The sequence below is a fragment of the Phoca vitulina genome, unplaced genomic scaffold (genome assembly GCF_004348235.1).
Source record: "Phoca vitulina isolate PV1807 unplaced genomic scaffold, GSC_HSeal_1.0 scaffold18, whole genome shotgun sequence".
In the NCBI taxonomy this organism is placed as follows: domain Eukaryota; kingdom Metazoa; phylum Chordata; class Mammalia; order Carnivora; family Phocidae; genus Phoca; species Phoca vitulina.
In genome coordinates this window covers 34,732,506-34,752,753 of record NW_022589721.1, presented here as the reverse complement: position 1 = coordinate 34,752,753, position 20,248 = coordinate 34,732,506, and the positions used below count along the sequence as shown (strand labels likewise).

The 20,248-nt window shown below is 56.2% G+C and overlaps 2 protein-coding genes across 2 annotated transcripts in view; both read right to left on the bottom strand.

Moving 5' to 3' along the window:
- Positions 1–13: 13 nt before the first annotated feature.
- LOC116639607 (sphingomyelin phosphodiesterase 5-like) lies at positions 14–2,108 on the bottom strand. The gene is made up of 7 exons (XM_032416117.1): positions 1,281–2,108; positions 1,111–1,183; positions 730–870; positions 566–655; positions 409–472; positions 196–331; positions 14–123 (listed from the first exon to the last, which is right to left on the bottom strand). The coding sequence occupies exons 1-7, from the start codon at positions 2,106–2,108 to the stop codon at positions 31–33; spliced, it is 1,425 nt and encodes a 474-aa protein (XP_032272008.1). The 3' UTR covers positions 14–30.
- A 2,334-nt stretch (positions 2,109–4,442) lies between these two features.
- The window catches only part of SPATC1 (spermatogenesis and centriole associated 1), a 20,946-nt gene continuing 5,140 nt past the window's right edge, over positions 4,443–20,248 (bottom strand). The window contains exons 2-6 of the mRNA XM_032415953.1: positions 13,294–13,546; positions 12,836–13,101; positions 12,189–12,728; positions 11,936–12,075; positions 4,443–4,781 (exon numbers count right to left, since the gene is read on the bottom strand). Coding sequence (XP_032271844.1) covers positions 4,452–4,781; positions 11,936–12,075; positions 12,189–12,728; positions 12,836–13,101; positions 13,294–13,546 — 1,529 coding nt within the window. The 3' untranslated portion in view covers positions 4,443–4,451. The remainder of the gene's footprint in view (positions 4,782–11,935; positions 12,076–12,188; positions 12,729–12,835; positions 13,102–13,293; positions 13,547–20,248) is intronic.

Below are 20,248 nucleotides of genomic sequence, written 5' to 3'. Positions count from 1 at the left end.
CTTTCCACCCGGCCTGCGTGCGTGCGTGCGTCAGGAGGGCGCGGACACTCGGAGCCGAAGTCCCACGGCCAGGTGGTCTGTGAGCCCCGCCAGGGCGGTGCTGAAGGTCACCTGCTCCACCTCCTGGGGGAGGGAGTCAGGTTGAGGTGTCGCCTCAGTCCCGGCCGGCCCAGCGCCCGGAGTTCTGGCACTTACTGGGCTCAGCGGGCCTCCGGCCGCTCCCTGGTACATGATGTAGTCTACGCGCCGGCCCCGCCAGGGCTTAGCCCGCGGGCCTCTGCCGGGAGGGCCTGCCAGGTAGCGGTGGCGCCCTTCCTCCTGCTCCAGGGCCCTAAGGACGGGCGGTGTCACCATGGCCAGGGCTCCCCCCCGTCCTGGGCGGTGCCTGACCCCCAGGTCGCCACTCACCTCCGCAGCATCTCTGGGGAGCAGGCCACCGAGTGGTGCAGAGTGGAGGTGTTCAGCATCGTGCCTGGGGGAGGGCGGGGAGGGCGGGGAGGGCGGTCATCAGGGAGCCGAGGCCCCGGAGCCCTCCCTAGGACCGCTCCCCGCCCGGGCGCCGTACCCAGGGCCCAGGGCTGCTCCCGGCGAGTGCCCAGCCGGCAGGGGTCCCAGAAGTGGCTGAAGAGCTCGTGCTCCTGCTCCTTTGCGTGGTCTGCGAGAAGAGGCCGGCGCTCGGTGGGCGGGGCCAGGCCGCCCGGCCCCGCCCCTCCGCAGCCTCCCCCTCACCTGAAGAGCAGTTGTCGAAGTTTAGGTCACCCAGAAGCACGCTGAAGGCCACGGCCTCCCCACTCTGGCGGCTCTCGGCTTCAAACTGCTCCATCCAGTCCAGCAGAAGCGTCAGCTGTTTGCAGCGCAAGGGCCCGTCCTCTGCAGGGGTGGGGGGAGGAAGGCTGAGCCCAGATGCGCACCCCACCGCCCCCTCCGCCGCGCCCTGATCTGTGAGCCCACCAGGGCGCTCCACCCGGCGCGCGGTGCTTGGGGCAGTGAACAAACGCGGGGGGGGGGCGGGGGGCGGCGATGCAGACGAGGGCTGGGATCCGCCGCCGCCAGGATGAGAGAAGCGAGACTGCCTGCCCACGTGCTGACCATCCCGTCCGCTAGGCTCACCACTCGGCGCATGCAAGTGCGTACAGTGCAGGAAGCCCACGATGCGGCGCCCGTCCAGGATGCCCACCTGCGCCTGCAACATCGTGGACGGCCCCAGCAACCCTCGCCGTTTCGACCCCACGCCCAGCCCTCTCTCAGGCCAGGGAGCGCCGCGGCCGGTGGGCCTGTACCTGTGCGGAAAGCAGTCCCTTGGAGGCCAGCGCATCCTCGCGACGTGCGTGGGGGAAGGATCGGAAGGCTGCGCGCAGCAGCGGATAACGTGAGACCAGCAGCAGCCCGCTGCCGAGCAGCTTGAGGTGCGGCCCGGGCTGCAGGCCAAAGGAGCCCACGTCGTACAGCACTGGGCCCAGATTGGGCTCTAGGCGGCTGACGAGGCGGTGCGCCGCGCGCAGGTCGAACACCTCCTGCAGGCACACGAAGTCCAGACCGGCCGGCACGGCGGCTATCAGCACCCCGCCGGGCGTCCCCGGCTCTGGCGGACTGCAGCCCGCAGCCCCATAGCCCGAGGGCCGCAGGCCGGCGAGCAGCGCGGCGCCTATAGCCTCGGCCCGCCGCTGGCTGTGCTGCAGGTTGTTGAAGCGCGCCAGCCCGTCGGGGAGCAGGCACAGGTTGGCGCTGAGGAAGCCAAAGCAGCGCGCGGGCTCGGCTGGGGGGCGCCAGGGCGCGGGGGGCGCCCAGTGCTGCGGAGGGGGCCGGGAGCAGAAGGGGCGGCGCCAAGGCTGCAGGGGCAGCCAGAGCAGCAGGCCGGGCAGCGCCAGGGGCAGGCCGACCAGGAGCAGCAGCCCCAGCGCCGCGACGGCGCCCACGGCGGAGGTCAGCGCGCTCTGGCAGCTCGGGCTCACCACCGGCGCCCAGCAGCCCAGCAGCTGGTCCAGGGCCCAGTAGGCCGGGAAGAGCAGGCCCCGGGCCAGGCGGTGGAGGGCGTGCAGTACAGGGTGCGGGAAAGGAGACGGCCGGAGGGCACCCGGCGGCGGGGGCCAGTCGGGAGTGGATTGCATGGCGGGGGGCTTCTTGGCCTCGGGACGCCCCTGCGACCCAATCGCTGCCAGCTTGCGAATCGATTCGTTGGTGCGTCCGCGGGCGCTGCAGGGGAGTCGCGGGTCAAGGCCACGTGGCGCAAGCCGTGCGCGGAGCCGGGAAGGTGCTCCGGGCCGGTGGGGGCGCAGGCGCAGGCGGACACCAGCGCGCCCGGCAAGCCGCGCTCTCCTCGCGCGCCGAGCCTTCGGCGGCCGTTGGACAGAACAAAAGGGAAAGCGAAAGGGACCCTGGTTTCGCAGCCACGCCTCAGATCCCCCTCGCCCGGCCCCGCCCTCCCCTGAAGGACGCCGGGAGAACCCCCAGGCCTGCCCCACGGGAGCATGGACTGGGGTGCAGCTTGCAGCAAGTGGAGAACGGTACTTCTTAGCGCAGGCCGGCTGGTGAAGGGAGTGCGCTGCATGCTGCGTCCAGCTCCCTCCCTTCTCCCCGCAAGCCCGCGCAGAATGGCGAGGGCCCTCCTGTTGCCCCCACTGCAGGGTCTACCCCACCCCCACCCGTCTACCTGGGTTGCAGTGTCCAGCAACTGAGTTCAAAGACACATTCCCCAGAGGAGGGACGGACTCTGAGCGCCCCGCAGAGCTTCCCCCAGAGGCCTGTCCCCCCGTGGTGAGGGCTCTGTGACCCTACCCCAAGGAGCGTCCAATCTGGGGGTAAGGGACTGTTGGTTGGGCTTTGTGCCGCCGCTCCCTCCCCCTCCCCCTCCCCCGCACGTGAGCCACATGGAAACCAGCCCCCCATCCCGGGAGCCCTCTCGCACCTGCTCCGTTGGTTCCCAGGACCGCGCTGCCTCGCGCTCCTTCGGGTGCTGCCTGGGTCCCCACCTTTCTGATCTGAGCTGTGAACCAGACCCCAAAGCTCTCCTGGTTGGCTCTTAAATTGCCCTGTAGTTTGAGTCAGGACTGCCATTAGCCCTACTGGTAGGGCGGTGGAGGGGTTTCTGGCCCCCCACCTCCCCATTCTCCAGGAATCCCTGATCCCCTTAAGAAACCAAGATCTGGTGCTGCCTGTGTTCCCTGTTCCTGGTGTGTCTTGTGCTGGGCCTTCTCAGCAGAGCTAGATTTCTATCTATAGATCTCTACATATCTATAGGAGAGTCCTTCCCTGCCTTCCCCAGGGGTCTGGCTGGATCCCTTGAAATAGCAGGCCTGGGAGTGGGGAGGGCAGAGAGGGGAGCTCCTGGGCACACCCCACAACCCTCTCCTTCCTGCATTCCTCGCCGGCTGCTGATAGGATTCCTCTGTTCCCTCAGAGTCCTCTGGCTGGTGCGCACTGGTGCTCCAGGAGCCTCCTCTGCTGGGCTCATCGCTCCCACCTCCTCAGCCCACCCTCTGCCTCCCATTGCAGCTCCAGCCTCCTTCCCTTCCTCAGGCAGGTCCTCTCCTGTCCCCCCTGTGGGCCAGAGGCCACTCTGTGGGCTGCCCGCCACTGCCCTTCTCTTGTCTAGCACACACACCCTCGCAAGGACAAGCATCCTGCCTACATTGCCTCGTTTCCTGCACTGTCCACAGGCCCGTCCCATCTGTCTACAGGTTCCCCCTCCCGGTGTCCCAGTGTCCCGGTGTCCCGTCTTACAGCCCCTCCCCCCACCCCACCTCTTTCCCATCCTGCCTGTGCTCCGCCCCTGCAGCAGGTGGGTTCTGTCCTCTCCAGCTCAGCCTCAGAGCCCTGTGGAGCAGCTCTCTTCTTGCTGGGCCAGCAGTGCCTTAGGAATTGGCCCCATCTCCCTGGGCTGCCCCTTGGCTCAGGTTTGGGTGAGGCTACTTTCTCCTGGTTTCTTCCCTCCATCTAACATCCTCTTCCCCTCAGGGAGGGCTTTGGACTCTCTCCCTCTCCCACTCCCCTCCTCCCAGCCTAGTACAGAGGGAAGGATTCCCCCATCCACATCCTGTCTCCTTCCCACTCCTGCCTTCCACTCTGCACCCAGGCTTCAGCTCCGGGCACATCACTAATGCTGCTGGAACAGCGCTTCCTGCTCTCTCCCCTCCAAGTCTCAGGGCTTCTGCTGCTCCCACTGCCAGGTGAGGGAAGCCTTGGGACCTTTGAACGGGACCCCCCCCCGCCCCCGCCCTTAGCCAAACAGCTGCCAAGCTTTGGTCTTGGGGCTCTCACCAAGGGCCCTGGGGTGGGCATGGAGCCCCAGAGCAGGCAGGATCGAAGGGGTGCAGGGGAGTGAGGAGCTGGCCAGCCACCCTGGAGGTGCGCACCACTGAGCCCGGGCCCAGAGGCCAGCGTCTGTGGGAAGCTTTAATGGCTTTGCACCCGACAGGGTGTGGGGCGGGGCGGACCTGGGCCGCCCAGCGGTGTCACCAGATGAACATGGGCTTGCCGTCGTCGTGCGCCAGCTGGCTGAGACAGGAGAGCAGCAGCAGCGCGTCCGAGAGCATGCTGGGGTGCACATTCTCCACCAGCACGCGCTGCAGGAAATCCATGGTGTAGGAGCCGCCTTCCGAGGCAGCCAGCTCCGGCCTCTCTCGCAGGATGCCGTGGGCATTCACCAGCTGCTCAGTCAGCGCCGGGTGCACCCGCCCATTGTAGCCCAGGCTTTGTAGCCGGTTCATGATGCTCACGTAGCGCTGTGTGAGTGTCTGGCACAGCTCCTCATCCAGCTTGTGGTCGCCGGGGTTCAGGGAGGCCTGAGGGGAGAGCAGCCGTCAGGGTGTCTCCGCCCTGCACTGGTACAAAGCCAGGAGAGGGGCAAATGTGGCCGAGGGCCGTGGCTGTGGGTGGGCGCAGGTGTCCTGGACGTCCTGGGGGAGAGGCTCCAAGGGGTGTAGGGTAGGGGGAACCTAGTGGGTTGAGCTGGAGGGGGGATTTCCCCAGACCCCATCCCTGTCGCCTGCTCCACCCACCGGCAGGGAATTTGGACTGAGCTGAGGCTATGAAATGCTGACAGGGAGTGTGGCTGGGAGTCCGGAGGTGAAGGAAAGAGGAGGGGGTCCCTGATGGCCATGGGGGTGCCTGGCCCATACCAGTCAGGGCCTTTCCCAGGCGCCCTCCTGGCTCCCTGCCCTGAGACCTCCACCTCCTCTCCAGGTCCCTTCTCTGCCACCCTGCGCTGCATCCTCAGCACCCACCACTTGCACCCCTCTTTCCAAGAGGCCCTGTCCTCCCCTCATGCTGAACTGACCACCCCAGGCCCTGAGCCAAGCACCCTTGGTCTCAGCACTGGGGGTCCTGCTGCCCCTCTGGTGACCCCTCCTGGTACCTGGACCTGGGGACTGGCAGCAACTGGGTGAGTGTCCGCCCACTTCTTCATGCCTGTGCCCCCCAACCAGGCAGTGACTGCGTTCTGCAGCGTGCACTCCTGCCATTTCCTCTTGGGCATGTGACCTCTACATTCACTCAGGGCCCCCTGTTCAGAAGGACCCACACCCAGCTAACGCTCTGCCGAACAAGGAGCCCTGTATTTTCATTTGCACGGAGTCCTGCAAATGATGTAGCCGTCACAGGTGCAGCTGTGCCCGGACCCACGGATTGACAGGTCTGAAGTAGTTGGAGGGGGTCGCTCCCTGCCTGAGCCCTCCTGCACTTCCCACTGCCCCACCTCTTGGGGCCAGGGCCTGATCTGGCCCTGCTCCCCTGCTTCCAACCATGCCCTGGATGCCCACCAGGCTGCTTCCTAAGCCGCTAGAACAAGCTGCTTAGTCTCACCTTCTCCAGGAAAATCCTCTGTCCTCTCCTCTGGTCATGTGAACAGAACACTGGACTCATGGCTGGGCTCAGCTAAAGTGACCCCTGACCTCTGGCAGATGCACCCAGAGCCCAATGCTCAGCACTTTGGGTGCACAGTCAACACTAAAACAAGCCTGTCTCTTTGATTCTAGGCTCCTCTTGGCCCCTAAGCCTTCTCCCTCCATTTGCCTGTTCCCGTGCCCCCTGTCAGCCAGACTGCAGGAGCTCAGCCAGCATTTGTGGGTAAGCAGGTGAACCTTCATGCTGCTGAATGGCAGAGCGCAGCGGGTGGATAGCTTTAAGCGTCGGCCCCCCGTGGGGATGTCAGGACCCATCGTCTGCTCACTCTGGGGCTGGGGCTGAGCTGCTGTGTGCCACACTGGGTGAATGGAGCTCCAGACAGGAGCAGAAGTCCTCCAGGGGGCACACTGCACCCACCCTGCCAGGGTGCTGGGAGAGGAATGTGGGTGCATCTACACTAAGAGACAAGGCCAGGCCCGCCCCAAAGAGGTGACCCCTTGAGAGTGGAGGGACAGGCAAGGGGATTGAGTGGGGAAGAGCAGGAAGGCACCCCACTGAAGCCAGGGAGCCATGGGCATGAGTCCCTACCACACCTTCCAGGCACTGAGAAGCAGGCAGGGCTGAGCAGAGAGCATGGCGGAGGGTTCTGTCCTAAAGGGTCAGAGATTTCTGGTCCATTGGCATTGTGGTTCTAAAAGATCATGCTGACCACATAAGGGGGTGGATAGAAGCTGGGAAGAGAGGGTGAGGGTTCCGTGCGTCCATCCCACAGATGTTCTCAGCCCTCCCCTGCGTGCGGCACTGTAGCAGGTGATGGGATTCAAGTGTGAGCAAAGCCCTCTGGGTTTACAGTGATGACAAGACTGAGCAGGAGGAGTGCTTTGAGTGCTGCCATGGGGAGCAACCAGGCGGCCTTGGGGGGGGGGCATTCTGGAGGGGAGAGGATGGCAGGGCTGACAGCTGAAGGATGAGAACAACAGGAGCAAAGGAACTTCCAGGACAAGGAACAGCATGCATGGCATGGAAGGTGCCAGGAGGCACAGTGCAGAGCAAGGTTTCAATGGCTGCTTCTGTCATCACACTGGGTCTGAGCCTCAGTTTCCCTGCTATGATATGAAGGAAACCAGACCGCCTGACAGCTGTTTTGGAAGTTGAAAGGAAATGTCTCTAGGGGGTGCTAAGCACAGCATCTGTGCTGGTCTGCACCACCACAAGGGGCCACCATTTCCACAGGACACATCAATAGGCTCTCACATTGAGCAGAATTGTGTTTCAAAGGAATAGAGGAGGGAGGGGCTTTCCCAGGATGTTGGAGTTGGTCAGAGTATAGGTGTGTGGGGGTGGGGTGTGGGGGGGAGACAGCAAGGCCAACTCAGTGCCTAGCTCCCACCCTCAAACTCTCCTGCCCCTCATAGCATGTATCACCCCCTGAACCTCTAGCACAAATATTTATTGAAGGCCTCCGGGGAATGGGTGAGCTCCCCGAGGGCAGAGACTGTCTATTTGGTATGAACGTGGCATGCACTGAATGCCCCATAATAGGAGTGAATAGACGGAGGGGGAGCGTAGCTGTGGACCAGTAAAGTGGCAGCAGTTTGGTCCAGGGGTAGGCGACTGCAGATGCAGATGTGGACATGGGAAAGGTCTGTAGAGGGAGAATCAGCAGGGGACCCTGTGTTGGATCAGCTGTGGAGGAGAGAACAGGTGTGACCAAATATGCACGCACCTCCAAGAGACGGAGCACAGGTGCGCACCACCCCGTCTTTCCATCCTGGAACACCCACGACATTGGCCACGTGTTCAGTGATAGGGAAATGGCAGCAAATACAACAATCGGTGTGGTTCAGCCCTCGTTCTTAGAGCACAGGGCAAGTGCGTTAGACATCGAACTAAAGAGCTGAATGCCCCTCCGACGATGGAGACTGGAGATGCACCTAACGGATTCGGGGGTTAGAGAGGAACTCCAACCAGTTTGTGAAATATGTGGACCTGGACAGCTCCCCGCCCACCTCGGGGGCGCAGCCCGAGCGCCGCGGGGAGCCGGGCGGGGGCGGGGGCGGGGGCGGACGCCCGGGGGCGCTGCCGCACTTCGGCGCCGGCGCGCAGACAGCAGAGCCCTGTCCCTCTGCCAGGATCCACCCCGGCTGGGATTCCTGACGCACCGCTGGTTAAACATTTCGCGTATCTCCCCGACCTGAGGGAACTCCCTTGCCCCAAACGTACTTACCAACAAAAGACATGTAAAGTAAAATAGCTTAAGTGCTCAGCCCAAGAAAGAGAAATAAAGCCAATCTAAAGCAAGCAGAGGGAAGGACATAAGCAGAAAGGAGGAAACAGTATCCTAAGGCTCAAAAAAATCCTAAGGCTCAACAGAAGGGCTCAGACAGACCAGATGGAGGATAGGCCCGGCACTCAGCCTTCCTCTGCGCGGGCAGCTCCGGGCGCAGGCCGCACTCCCGCCCTCCTGCCGCGAGGCCTGACGTCACTAAGCTCCAGCCAATAGGGTGAGAGTGAGGCTGTGAGCTCCGCCCCTGGGCCGAGTCCGGGACTCCGACCCGCAGGCTGCTAGGGGTTGGACCGCAGGGTCCGACGGCCCGACGGGGAAAGACACCTGGTTGCCTTTCTGTCACAGCAGCAGGGCCTGTTCTCTAAAGAAGTAGCGCAGCTGCAGAAGTCATGAATAGCCGCAAACAGCATCTCAGGGCATTAAAACCACCAGGGATGCAGTGTGGTTTACGATCTGTATCTCGAGATGTTAAGAGAACAGGGAGGGAGGGAAAACTCGTGATCTTTTCAATGAAAGAGAAAAAACATTCTAAAAAAAAAAAAATCAGTATTTCTTCATGGTTCAGACTCCCCCTCCCCCCCCAACTCTCCATAAATGAGGACGAGGAAGAACTTCTTAACCTGATGTGGCAGATGCTGAAGCGGGTCATCTGACTTCTGTTCTAGTGCCTCTTTCCCGAAGCCGAAAGCCTTTTCGACTCCCCCTGTGGCTTCTGCCCAGGTGGAAGCAGATGCCTGGGGGCCAGGTGCCCCCGGGTTTTCGGCAGAGTGCAGGGGCTGTGACCCCGCACCGACTTCTGTGCCCAGTTTTGTGTCGTCGCCTAAACATTTGTAAGAAATCTCTTTCTGTTTACACCAGCTAGCGTGGTTTCTGTTATCTGCAGCCAAAAGCTGTGACTTGAAGATCTGGCAAAAAGCATGGAACACACATCATACTTAACGCAGACTTGAAGTGTGTATTCCTAGTCCGGTCAGGAACAGGATGAGGTTGCCCCATTGTCTGCTTCTGTTAAATAGTATACAATATGATTGTCTACATAGTAAAGCCAAGATGATATACAGCCTACTAGAACCAGAGAAAGGGTTTGGCACGCTGGCTGGAAACAAACCGTTAGGCAAAACCCAAAACCATTGTCGGCAGGCCAGTGAGTGAGGCCCCAGAGAGCGCCAGGGGCACCAGGACCCAGCTGGACACACCACCAGGTACCACCCTCATACTGGTGCGGCTGGACTCCTGGTCTGCCATGACTGGGAGCGAACGGCAGGCTGAGAGCACCCCCGCTCCCCAGCAGAAGGCCTTTGCAACTGGGTAAAAGAAGTGACAGGTTGGGGCATTGGGACAACTTTTAGTTGAGCTTAAAAGATGGCATGGGTAACTGTGAACTTTTAAAAAAGATGGCCAGATTCAGTGAAAATAGTCAATGAGTCCTCATTCAGCAATGGGGCTCTCTTAAAGCTTTTCAGTGATCAACGTATACTGCATTCACGAAGCCGATGAGCCAGATTTGGACACCAGGTTTGAGCAGGTTTAGTGGGTCTGGATAGAATTGAGGGATTCTAGCAACAACCAAGGCTGGGGTTCAACATGCAGAAAAACAAGATGTTCTGAGGAAGGGAAACAGAAATTTGGGCAAAGTAGAATTGGATGCTGATAGGAACCAGCAAATGGGCCAGCAAAGCAGGCAGGATGGATGGCCTTAAGAGCAGGATGCATCTTTATGCTCCTCAGGTGGAACCAGACATCATCAACCTGCGGTGGGCTCTACAGAGGGCAAGCCAGGCGGTGTTTGCCCCGCCCCGAAAGCACTTCTGTGCAGGTGGGCTGCAGTGGGGCCGCTTCTTGGGAGCTTGGGCGGCAAGTGTATGGCCCCTGGCAGCACTGGTCATTGCTGATGGAAGGTGAATGGGCCCAGTGGCTCTGGAAATGGTGATGGTGGCCATGGGGCAGAATGAGCAGATGAGTGTTTGGTGAAAGCCACAGCCCCCTCCCCACCCCCCCAGCCTGCCAAGATGGCGGCCGAGGCACTGGCCAAGGGGGTGCCGAGCTCCTTGACTTCCTCAAGATGCCAGAAAAAATTGCCCTACATACATCCCGCTGTCACCTTCCTGCCTCTTGTCCAAGAGTTGCCGTTTAATGCCGTGACCGTTACATTCTGCAGCATAGACGCTAACCCTCAGGGGAAGTGAAGAGGAGCCGGAATCAGCGGACTTGGCCGGCCAGCTTCAGTGGTTGACGGGTCTTTATCACCTTCTAACGGGCATTCTCAAACAGTAGGAAACCTCTTTTACCGCTTAATATCTAATTTCTATGTGGGCAGCTAGACTTGTGTTTATAATTAAATGTAATCTCTGCCAATTGGATATCAGACGTAACATTTTAGAGACATAATATTGTGCTTCCACTGTGTTGTTTGCCAGTTTTTAAAGAGCCATGGCCAATGTGCGCTTGTGACGCAGCGGTGGTGGCCGAGGTCCCCGGATGTGAGTCAAGGATCGTCAGACCAAACGTGACCACGGTGGACCTGCAGCATGAGCAACAGAAACGGCAGGTGCGTAGGAACAACCAACATTGTGAAGATGGGAAACTTCCCTGGCAATGCAAAACTACACATTTGAACTAGGTTTTTCCTGGAGCTTGACGGATGATCCTAAAATTCAGAGTGAGGAGTGAAGGGTCCAGAGGAGCAGAAACAGTCTGGAAGAAGAGAGGTGCCCAGGCTCTGTCACCATCCCGTGCAGAGGACACCGTGGGCTGGGAGGGTCAGGGGTGGGCCCAGGAGGGAGGACTGAGGCAGGGCTGGGCAGCTCCCCTTTGCCCTCTACCGCTCTAGCCTTCAGTGAGACATGAGAAGTACAAGCAATAAAGGAAAAATGGATAATTCTGACCACATTAAAATTAAAAACCCAACCAAAGGACACCCTAAGCAAAGGAAAAGGCAAGCTCAAACCTGGATACAAACGAGCCCACTCTAATAGAAGTTATTCCTGCAGATCACACACCAGGTCTATAATCTATAGATAAAGAGGCCTGAGAGAAAGTGGCCGGGAGCACTGAGGGCCATTTCCCAAAGAAGGCCCAGATGGCCCACCTCCCCCACCCCGAGGCATGGGATCCCACCCAGAGTTGGCACATTGGTGGGGGACGGGCACACATGCCGTCATTCTGGATAGCTGCTTCTGGGTATCCAGCCAAGCACAGCCCATATCCCGTGACTGTGCCCCACCCCCCCATTGCCTTGGAGAGTTTCCCACGCATGGTGGCAAGGTAGATGCGCCCAAGCACCTTTGGGAAGCATTGTCCTCTGTGTCCCTCAACGGAAGCAAGCTCAGTGAACGGCATGCTAAGAATATACTGGAATGAGCCTGGGCCTGAGGCCCCTGGCCATGAGGCCGCCAGCTGGTCAGAGGTTCTGGGACCTGCCTCCCCTTTGCCTGCCTCCCCAGTGACCCTTGAGGGTACCAACGGGGTGGGGAAAGCATCAGCTCTGCTAGTCTGGGGAGGGCCCCTGGGAGTGAGGGCTGGCCATATGGAGACCATTGCAGTGGCACAGGAGGAGAGTGCAGGCCTGACCATGCTCAGGACCCTCTCCTGCCCTGTCCTCTGGGGAAGCCATGTGGCTAAGGCCACAGGCTCCTGATGCCAGATGCCCTGGACACCCCGTGGCCACTTGGACTGAACACCGTGCTTCCTCCATCCTAGGGGGTCCTCGGATTCTGATGTGCTTGGCCAGGCCCCAAGGCCAGCATGCTTCCCATCCCTGACAGGTGGAAGGGGCAGGCCCTCTGAGGGGAGATGGGCGCCACACACCTGGATGATCTTCTCTGGAATGTTGGAGACAGTGAAGCCGTAGAGACGCACGCGCTCAGGGAAGATGCTGGACAGGATCCTGCGGTCCAGCTGGAAGGCGATCTCCCCCACCAGCCTCTCCCAGCCTAGCTGCTTTGACTCTGGGGAAAGTGGAAGGAGTGGTCAGTGGCCATGGTCAGCAGCCCAGGCTAGTGCCAGGGAGGTCCACAAGGGCATCAGGGGAGACCCCCCTGGTTGACCTTGTGTCACTGACCTCGGGGGCTCTCAGGGAACTTGCTGGTCTTTCGGTGGGCTAGCTTCCGTTCCAACTCTAGGATGCTTTTCCGAGATGTCTCTGCGCCACGTGGACCCCGGGTGTCGTTGACTGTAGCCGGGGAGGATGAGGTTCGGGGTGGGGAGTGGGGGTTTCGTGGAGGGGAGTGGAGGGTGGGTGAGGGCTGGGTGGGGGAGTGGTGTGCCCGGGTGGGAGACTGGGGGGGGCACTGGACAATGTGGGTGGTGCTCGAGGGGGTGTAGTTGGTGGTAGCTTGGGGGGCGGGAGTAGGGATAGGGACGAGGACTGTGGCAGTTGGAGAGACAGGTGGGGTCGTGGGGACAGATACAGGAACTGCTTGTCCCTTAGGGGCACTGGGCTGGGTCTGGGCGTCTGAGCTGCTGTAGGAAAAGGTGGTGATGGGGCCAGGCGTGCCCCTAGTCCCGATAGGGGTGGAGGCCTGGATGGGTGAGCCCACAAACGTCATGCTGAAGGGCTCCAGGTCCTGGGTCGGCTGGGGATGCTCAGTGGAGATTGGGACTAGTGACGTGGTGGGGCAGAAAGGAGAGAAGTAGGATCAGAGCAGGACCAAGGACTGGCCTGGTGGTGGGGAGGGGGGCTGTTGTCCCTCCCCCTGAGCCAGTTACCTTTGGTGGTGGCGGCAGGCCCTGCTCCAGCTGAGGGATGGGGTCCGGAGGGGCATCCTTGGAGCGGCTCTGACAGCCGCACCCTCGGGGCCTCCGACAGCACCAGATTGCTCATGGGGTTGGCCAGAAGGTTCTGAGAAACACCTAGAGGAGCAGCCATGGAGGTGAGCAGGGGGCTGCTCAGAGAGACGGCCACTGTGCCTGTCATAGGGGCCATCAGGGGGCTGCTTGGAGTCAGGGGGCCAGTTGAGGGCAGGCCCAGGGAGCTGGTCAGTGTGCCCCCCGGGGATACTGCCATGGGGCCAGTCAGGTGGCTGCTCAGGGGGCCAGTTGAAGGCAGACCCAGGGAGCTGGTCAGCGTGCCCCCCGGGGACACTGCCATGGGGCCAGTCAGGTGGCTGCTCAGGGGGCCAGTTGAAGGCAGACCCAGGGAGCTGGTCAGTGTGCCCCCCGGGGACACTGCCATGGGGCCAGTCAGGTGGCTGCTCAGGGGGCTGGTCAGGAGGCTGGTGAGCGGGATGCTCTGTGACATGGACCCTGGTCCAGGGAGCAGTGTGTTGAGGGGGCCCATCAGGGGGTTCACGATGGCGCCTGCTGCGGGGCTGGGCTGTGGGCTGTTCAGCATGTCGGCCAGGGGCGCCAGAGTCATAATCCCCACTTCATCCAGGATAGGCTCATTTGTGGCTGCTGGGGACGGGGGCAGGAAGACACCTGGGGGGACACAGAGAAAGCACTGAGACCCCAGGCAGGCCCATCGAGGAAGGGGCCTAGGCCAAGGTGCTTGTCTGCCTCTGATGAGCTGACCAGCTCTGAGCCTCATCTCTTAGTGGGCCAGACAATGGCTCTCTACCTTAGGGGGGTTCTGGGGGGCGCCTCCGCAGATCCCCCATGAGGGTCTGGCCTTTTGTCTCTCCGTCTGCTCCTCCAGGCTCACTTCTCTGAACACCTGTCCCCAAGTCATAGGGACCTTCCACAGCTGCCCACCCCTCAGATGTGCCTGCTGCTCTGAGCGGCTGACGCCCCACCGAGGAGCGTCTTCTGGCGGCTGGTCCCCCAGGTTGCCAAGTTGACCCATCCATTCCCTGGTAGGGAGCGGTGGGTCCCGGCCTCCTGCCCACTGTTGTTGTGGGGATAGCCTCCCCAGGTGGGGGGCCCTCAGGGAGGCCAGGGCTAGAATAGGCACAGCATCTCTGGGAACAGTAAATGCGGGTTCAAGAGGGCGGATTGGCCCAGACATGTGGCTTCACACTCCTGGATCCCTGTGTCGGGGCCTGAGAGCCCATTTCTCTTGGGTTCCTGAGGACAGTGCCCTTGAATGACCACTGTTGTGGGCGAGAAGACCCCTAGGGCCGCAGAAGCTGGGGGGAGGGTGCGGGGAAGGTTTTAATTGAAAACTGCTACCCTTGTTGTTGTTCTAAAAGCCATACGCGCTCACTGCAGAGAAAGAACGGAGCTACAGGAAAGTGAATGTAAGATTAGAAACCTCTAGTCCCCTCACCGCACTGTTAGTCATAGTACAAAGCTCCGTGTTGCCTTGAAGACTTTCTGCACACGTTTTATAAACCAGGGGTGACGAACCTATTCTATTAAGGGCTGCTGGTACACATTTCCAGTTTTGCAGGCCATGTCTGGTCTCCGTTGTAACAACTCAGCCCAGCCGCTGTGCGGGCAAAGCGGCCGCAGACAACACGGGAACGAATGTGGATCCGTAGGAACCCAACTTTATTCACAGACGCTCATACTTGAATTTCGTGTACTTTTGGCATGTCTGGAAATAATATTCTTTTGATTTTCTTTCAACCATTAAAAATGTAAAATCCGTTCTTAGCTCCAGGGCCATGTACCAACAGGTGGCAGCCTTATCTGTCCTCCTTGTCCTTATGTCCTCCCTGTCTTCTTGCTGGATGGCCTCCGGCCACCCTTCTCTGAGAACAGCACTCATTGTGGCTGCCGGGCTCGGGCTCAGGCGTGTGCTGCGGTTCATTGAGCCTCTTCCAATCCTTGGGCATGCAAATTGATTCCAGTTTTCCCAGTGACGAATAAATTCTACTACATAAGCCTTTTTTTTATTAGGTTTTTAATTTTAATTCCAGTGTAGTTAACATACACCGCAGTATTAGTTTCAGGGGTACAATATAGTGAGTCAACACTTGCACACGTCACCTGGTGCTCATCAGGACAAGTGCACTCCTTAACCCTAATCCCCATCACCTGGTCCCCCCTCCCCCTGCACTGGCGACCATCAGTGTGTTCTCTAGGGTTAAGATCCTGTTTCCTGGTTTGCCTCTCTTTCTCTTTCTTCTTTTCTTTCCTTTTCTTTTCTTCCTTCCTTCCTTCCTTCCTTTTTCCATTTGCTTGTTTCTTAAATTCCACATGTGAGTGAAATCATATGGTATCTGTCTTTCTCTGAGTTATTTCGCTTAGCATAATACTCTCTAATTCCATCCACATCATTGTAACTGGCAAGACTTCATTCTTTTTTTATGCCTGAGTAATATTCCACTGTGTGTGTGTGTGTGTGTGTGTGTGTGTGTGTGTGTATTGCATCTTCTTTATCTGTTCATCTATCGATGGACACTTGGGCTGCTTCCATATCTTTGCTATTGTAGATAATGTTGTTATAAACATAGGAGGGGCATGTATCCCTTTGAATTAGTGTGTTTGTATTCTTTGGGGTAAATACCTAGGAGTACAGTTGCTGGGTCATAGGGTAGCTCTATTTTTAACTTTTTGAGGAACCTTCACACTGTTTGCCAGAGTGGCTGCACCAGCTTGCATTCCCACCAACAGTGTAGGAGGGTTCCCCTTTCTCCGCATCCTCGCCAACATCTGTTGTTTCCTGTGTTGTTGACTTTAGGCATTCTCACCGGTATGAGGTGATATCTCGTCATGGTTCTGATTTGTATTTCCCTGAAGATGAGTGATGTTGACCATGATACCTACGAAAATCTTTATTATTGATTCTTCCCCCTGAAAACAGACATTCTAGCGGTCCTTAATGCACACTGCTAAATCTACCTTCTGTAAGACCCCTCAGAAACATTCTGACATTCCTTCGGAAGTTCCTGGGCTTGTTGCTTAAATCTATGCCCCTGGAACACTCTACAGAAAGTGTGGCAAGATGTCCTGAAACTTTACTTTTTAAGATTTTATTTATTTATTTGAGACAGACAGAGAGTGAGTGAGAGCACGAGCCGGGTGTGGGGCAGAGGAAGAAGCAGGCTCCCTGCTGAGCAGGGAGCTGGACATAGTGCTTGGTCCCAGGACCCTGAGATCATGACCCAAGCTGAAGGCAGATGCTTAATCGACTGAGCCACCCAGGTGCCCCAAGAAAATGACAAACACTTTTGAAAGAAATTAAAGAAGACCTAAATAAATGGAAAAGCATCCCATGGGGAGCAATACTTCCCAAGTTCACCTGCAGATTCTATGCAATCTGTCAGAATCCAAACTGACTTCTTTGTAGGACTGACAAGCCGGTCCTAAAATTCACAAGGAATTGCAAGGACCCAGAATGGGCAAAGCCACATTTTAAAAGAGAGAAGGCATTATTACAGGCGCCACTTAGCCACCCTGCACTTCTCCCTTTTACACTACCTAAGCAAAAAAGAGACAGAGAGGGAAGAAAGCAAGGGAGAAAGGAGAAAGTTGGAGGACTCAGTTTCAGATTTCAAAAGTTACTACAAAGCTACAGTAATCAGGATTACGTGGCACTGCCATAGTGAGGGACATATAGATCAATGGAATCGAATAGGGAGTCCAGGAATAAACCCATGCATCTGTGGTCTGATTTTCAACAAGGGGCCAAGACAATTCATTGGGGGAAAGAATAATCTTTTCAAAAAATGGTGATGGGTCTACTGGAATCCACATGTAAAAGAATGAAGTTGGATGCCTACCTCACACCATATACAAAAGTTAAATGGATCAAAGGCCTAAATGTAAGAACTAAAACTATAAAATTCTTAGAAGAAAACACAGGGGTAAATTTCCAGGACCCTGGATTTGGCCATGTATTCTTAGATGTGGCCCCAAAACTGTGAACAGCAAAAGAAACAATAGATGAGATGGATTTCATCAAAATTAAAAGCTTCTGTGTTTCAAAAGACACCATCAGGAAAGTAAAAAGACAACCCATGGAATGGGAGAAAGTATTTGCGAGTCATACATTTGATAAGGGACCTGTACTCAGAATCTCTAAAGAACTCTTAAAACTCAATAATAAAAAAATAAGTTGCCCAACTTTAAAACGGGCAAAGGGCATGAACAGACATTCTCAAAGATGATATACAAATGGACAATTAGCACAGAAAAGATGCTCAGCATTATTATGCATCAGGGAAATGCAAATCAGAACCACTTCACCCTCACTGGGATGACTATAATAAAAAAATCAGATAATAAGTATGGGTAAGGATATGGAGAAATTGGAACACTCCTACATTGCTGGTGGGAATGAAAAATAGTGCAGCCACCTTGGGAAACAATCTGGCAGTTCCTCAAACAGTTACACATACAGTTACCATATGACCCAGCAATTCTACTCTTAGATATATACCCACAAGAAATGGAAACATAAATCCACCCAAGAACTCGTATATGGTTGTTTATAGCTGTGTTATTCATAATGGCCCAGAAGAGGAAACAACCCAAAAGTCCATCAACTGATGAATGGATAAAATGTTGTGTATCCATTAATGACATATTATTCATCCATGAAACAACAACAAAAACCTAATACCAACTGGAAGTACTGGTTCACTCTACAGCATGGATGAACCTTGAAAACACTGTGCTGGGTGAAAGAAACCAGACACAAAAGCCACATACTTATGATTCCATTTAAAAGAAATATCCAGAATAGGCAAATCCATAAAAACAGAAAGTAGATAAATGGTTGCTGAGAGTTGTAGAGGAATAGGTGGTAGGAGCATCATAGCTAAAGAGTTTCTTTCTGGGGTGATGAACGTGTTCTAAAACTGTGGTGATCTTTGTAAAAACCTGTGAGTATATGAAAAACTATTGAATCACACACTTTAAATTGGTGAATTGTATGGTGTGTGAATTATATCTCAATAAAGTCATTTTAAAAAGGATTCATTGGGGTCATAGGCATTTAGGTTTCCAGGAAAAACATTCATGGTTCAGGGGCCAACTAAATGCACCCACGGAGCATGGAGGAGTGTGTGTCCACTGCTCAGTGCCAAGACATAGTCTTCATAGGGTTTGCAATCCATCAGGGTCACCAATGAGAATCTCAGGAGCCACCTGGTAGAAATATCTGGCTGCGAGATGGGGAAATGAGTTTGGGGAGCACCAGTAATACTTAAGCCATGACATGAGGTGTGAACAGGAATGTTCTACCAGGGGTCCGCAGCCAGCCTGTTTAAGAAATTTCAGTCTCAAATACCATCTGATTTCACTCATATGTGGAATTTAAGAAACAAATGAGCAAAGGGAAAAAAAGAAAAAGAGAAAGAGAAAGGCAAACCAAGAAACAGACTGTTAAGGATAGAGAACACCCTGATGGTGACCAGGGGGTGGGGTGGAGTGGGGGGCGGAATGGGTTACATAGAGGATGGGGATTAAGGAATGCACCTGTTGTGATGAACACAAGGGATTGAATGGAAGTGTTGAATCAGTATGCTGTACACCTAAGATTACTTTGACACCGTATGTTAACTAACTGAAATCTAAATAACAACTCAACTAGACATTTCAGTCCCATAGCTTTGTGTTCTAATGCAAAGTATACATGTGATGGTTTAATCTTTTTATAATTTGCATTTAATTGATTGATTTTTTCTTTTTTTCTTTTCTTTTTTTTAAGGTTTTATTTATTTGACAGAGAGAAAGACAGTGAGAGAGGGAACACAAGCAGGGGGAGTGGGAGAGGGAGAAGCAGGCTTCCCACGGAGCGGGGAGCCTGATGCGGGGCTAGATCCCAAGACCCTGGGATCATGACCTGAGCTGAAGGCAGACGCTTAACGACTGAGCCACCCAGGCGCCCCTGATTGATTTTTTTCTTAAGATTTTATTTATTTATTTGACAGAGAGAGACACAGCGAGAGAGGGAACACAAGCAGGGGGAGCAGCAGGCAGAGGGAGAGGGAGAAGCAGGCTTCCAGCCGAGCAGGGAGGCCGATACTGGGCTGATCCCAGGACCCGAGCCGAAGGCAGACGCTTAATGACTAAGCCACCCAGGTGCCCCTAATTGATTGATTTTTTAAAAAGATTTTATTTATTTATTTATTGGAGAGAGAGAGAGAGTGCGCACCATGCACCCATGCAGGGAGGAGCAGAGGGAAAGAATCTCAAGGGGACTCTTCCCTGAGCAGAGCCCCACACAGATCCCACTTCCAGAGATCATGACCTGAGCAGAAACCAAGAGTCTGAGGCTTAACTGCCTGAGCCACCCAGGGGCCTGATTGATTTTTTTAAAAAAGACTTTATTTTTAATCTCTATATCCAACATGGGGCTTAAGCCCACAACCTCCAGATCAGTCACGTGCTCCACCACCGAGCCAGCCACCAGCCCCCTGCGTCTTTTTTTTTTTTTTTTTAAGATTTTATTTATTTATTTGACAGAGAGAGAGCACAAGTAGGCAGAGTGACAGGCAGATGGAGAGGGAGAAACAGGCTCTCCGCTGAGCAGGGAGCCGGATGTGGGGCTCGATCCCAAGACCCCAGGATCATGACCTGAGCCGAAAGCAGCCGCTTAACGGACTGAGCCACCCAGGCGCCCCTCCCTGTTTCTTTTTATAATTTATATTTGATTTAGATTTGTAAGTTGAAATCTTCCCAGGTTTAGATACAGTATTAGAACCTTAAAGAGAGCTTTAGATTCACTGCCTTTATATTTATTTTGCATGTAACAGTTATTTAGGGTCCAGGAAGGTGTGTTACATGGGACAATTAAAGTTAGACAAGCAAATGTCTTAGATTTACAAATGCACTTTACAATGTTTTTTTAAGACTTATTTATTTATTATTTATTTGAGAGAGCAAGAATGAGAGAAAGAGAGAGTGCATGGGGGGGGAGGGTCAGAGGGAGAGGCAGGCTCCCCGCCGAGCAGGGAGCCCGATGTGGGACTCGATCCAAGGACTCCAGGATCATGACCTGAGCGGAAGGCAGTCGCTTAACCAACGGAGCCACCCGGCCCCCCCCCCCCCCCCGCTTTACAATGTTTTAAACTGCTTTACTGAACTTCTGACCACCCCCAACCTGCTCCTCCCAGCTGCAGTCCCTGCTTCGCGCCGCCGCCCCACTGCGGTCCCGGGCTGGTGGTGTGGGGGGGCTTGTCCAGCGCCAGGCCCCTCACAGGCCTCTCGCCCACCGCCGCGGCCCTCCGCCTCGGACTCCGCCCCCGGCCCGCCCACCGCCGCGGCCCTCCGCCTCGGACCCCGCCCCCG

Excerpts from the sequence above, each read along its gene's own strand:
- LOC116639607 (XM_032416117.1), bottom strand. The coding sequence starts at position 2,108 with ATGCAATCCACTCCCGACTGGCCCCCGCCGCCGGGTGCCCTCCGGCCG. Across the intron at positions 1,184-1,280 it reads AGGGACTGCTTTCCGCACAG|GCGCAGGTGGGCATCCTGGA; the intron begins GTACAGGCCCAC and ends ACGATGTTGCAG. Across the intron at positions 656-729 it reads CTTCGACAACTGCTCTTCAG|ACCACGCAAAGGAGCAGGAG; the intron begins GTGAGGGGGAGG and ends CTCTTCTCGCAG.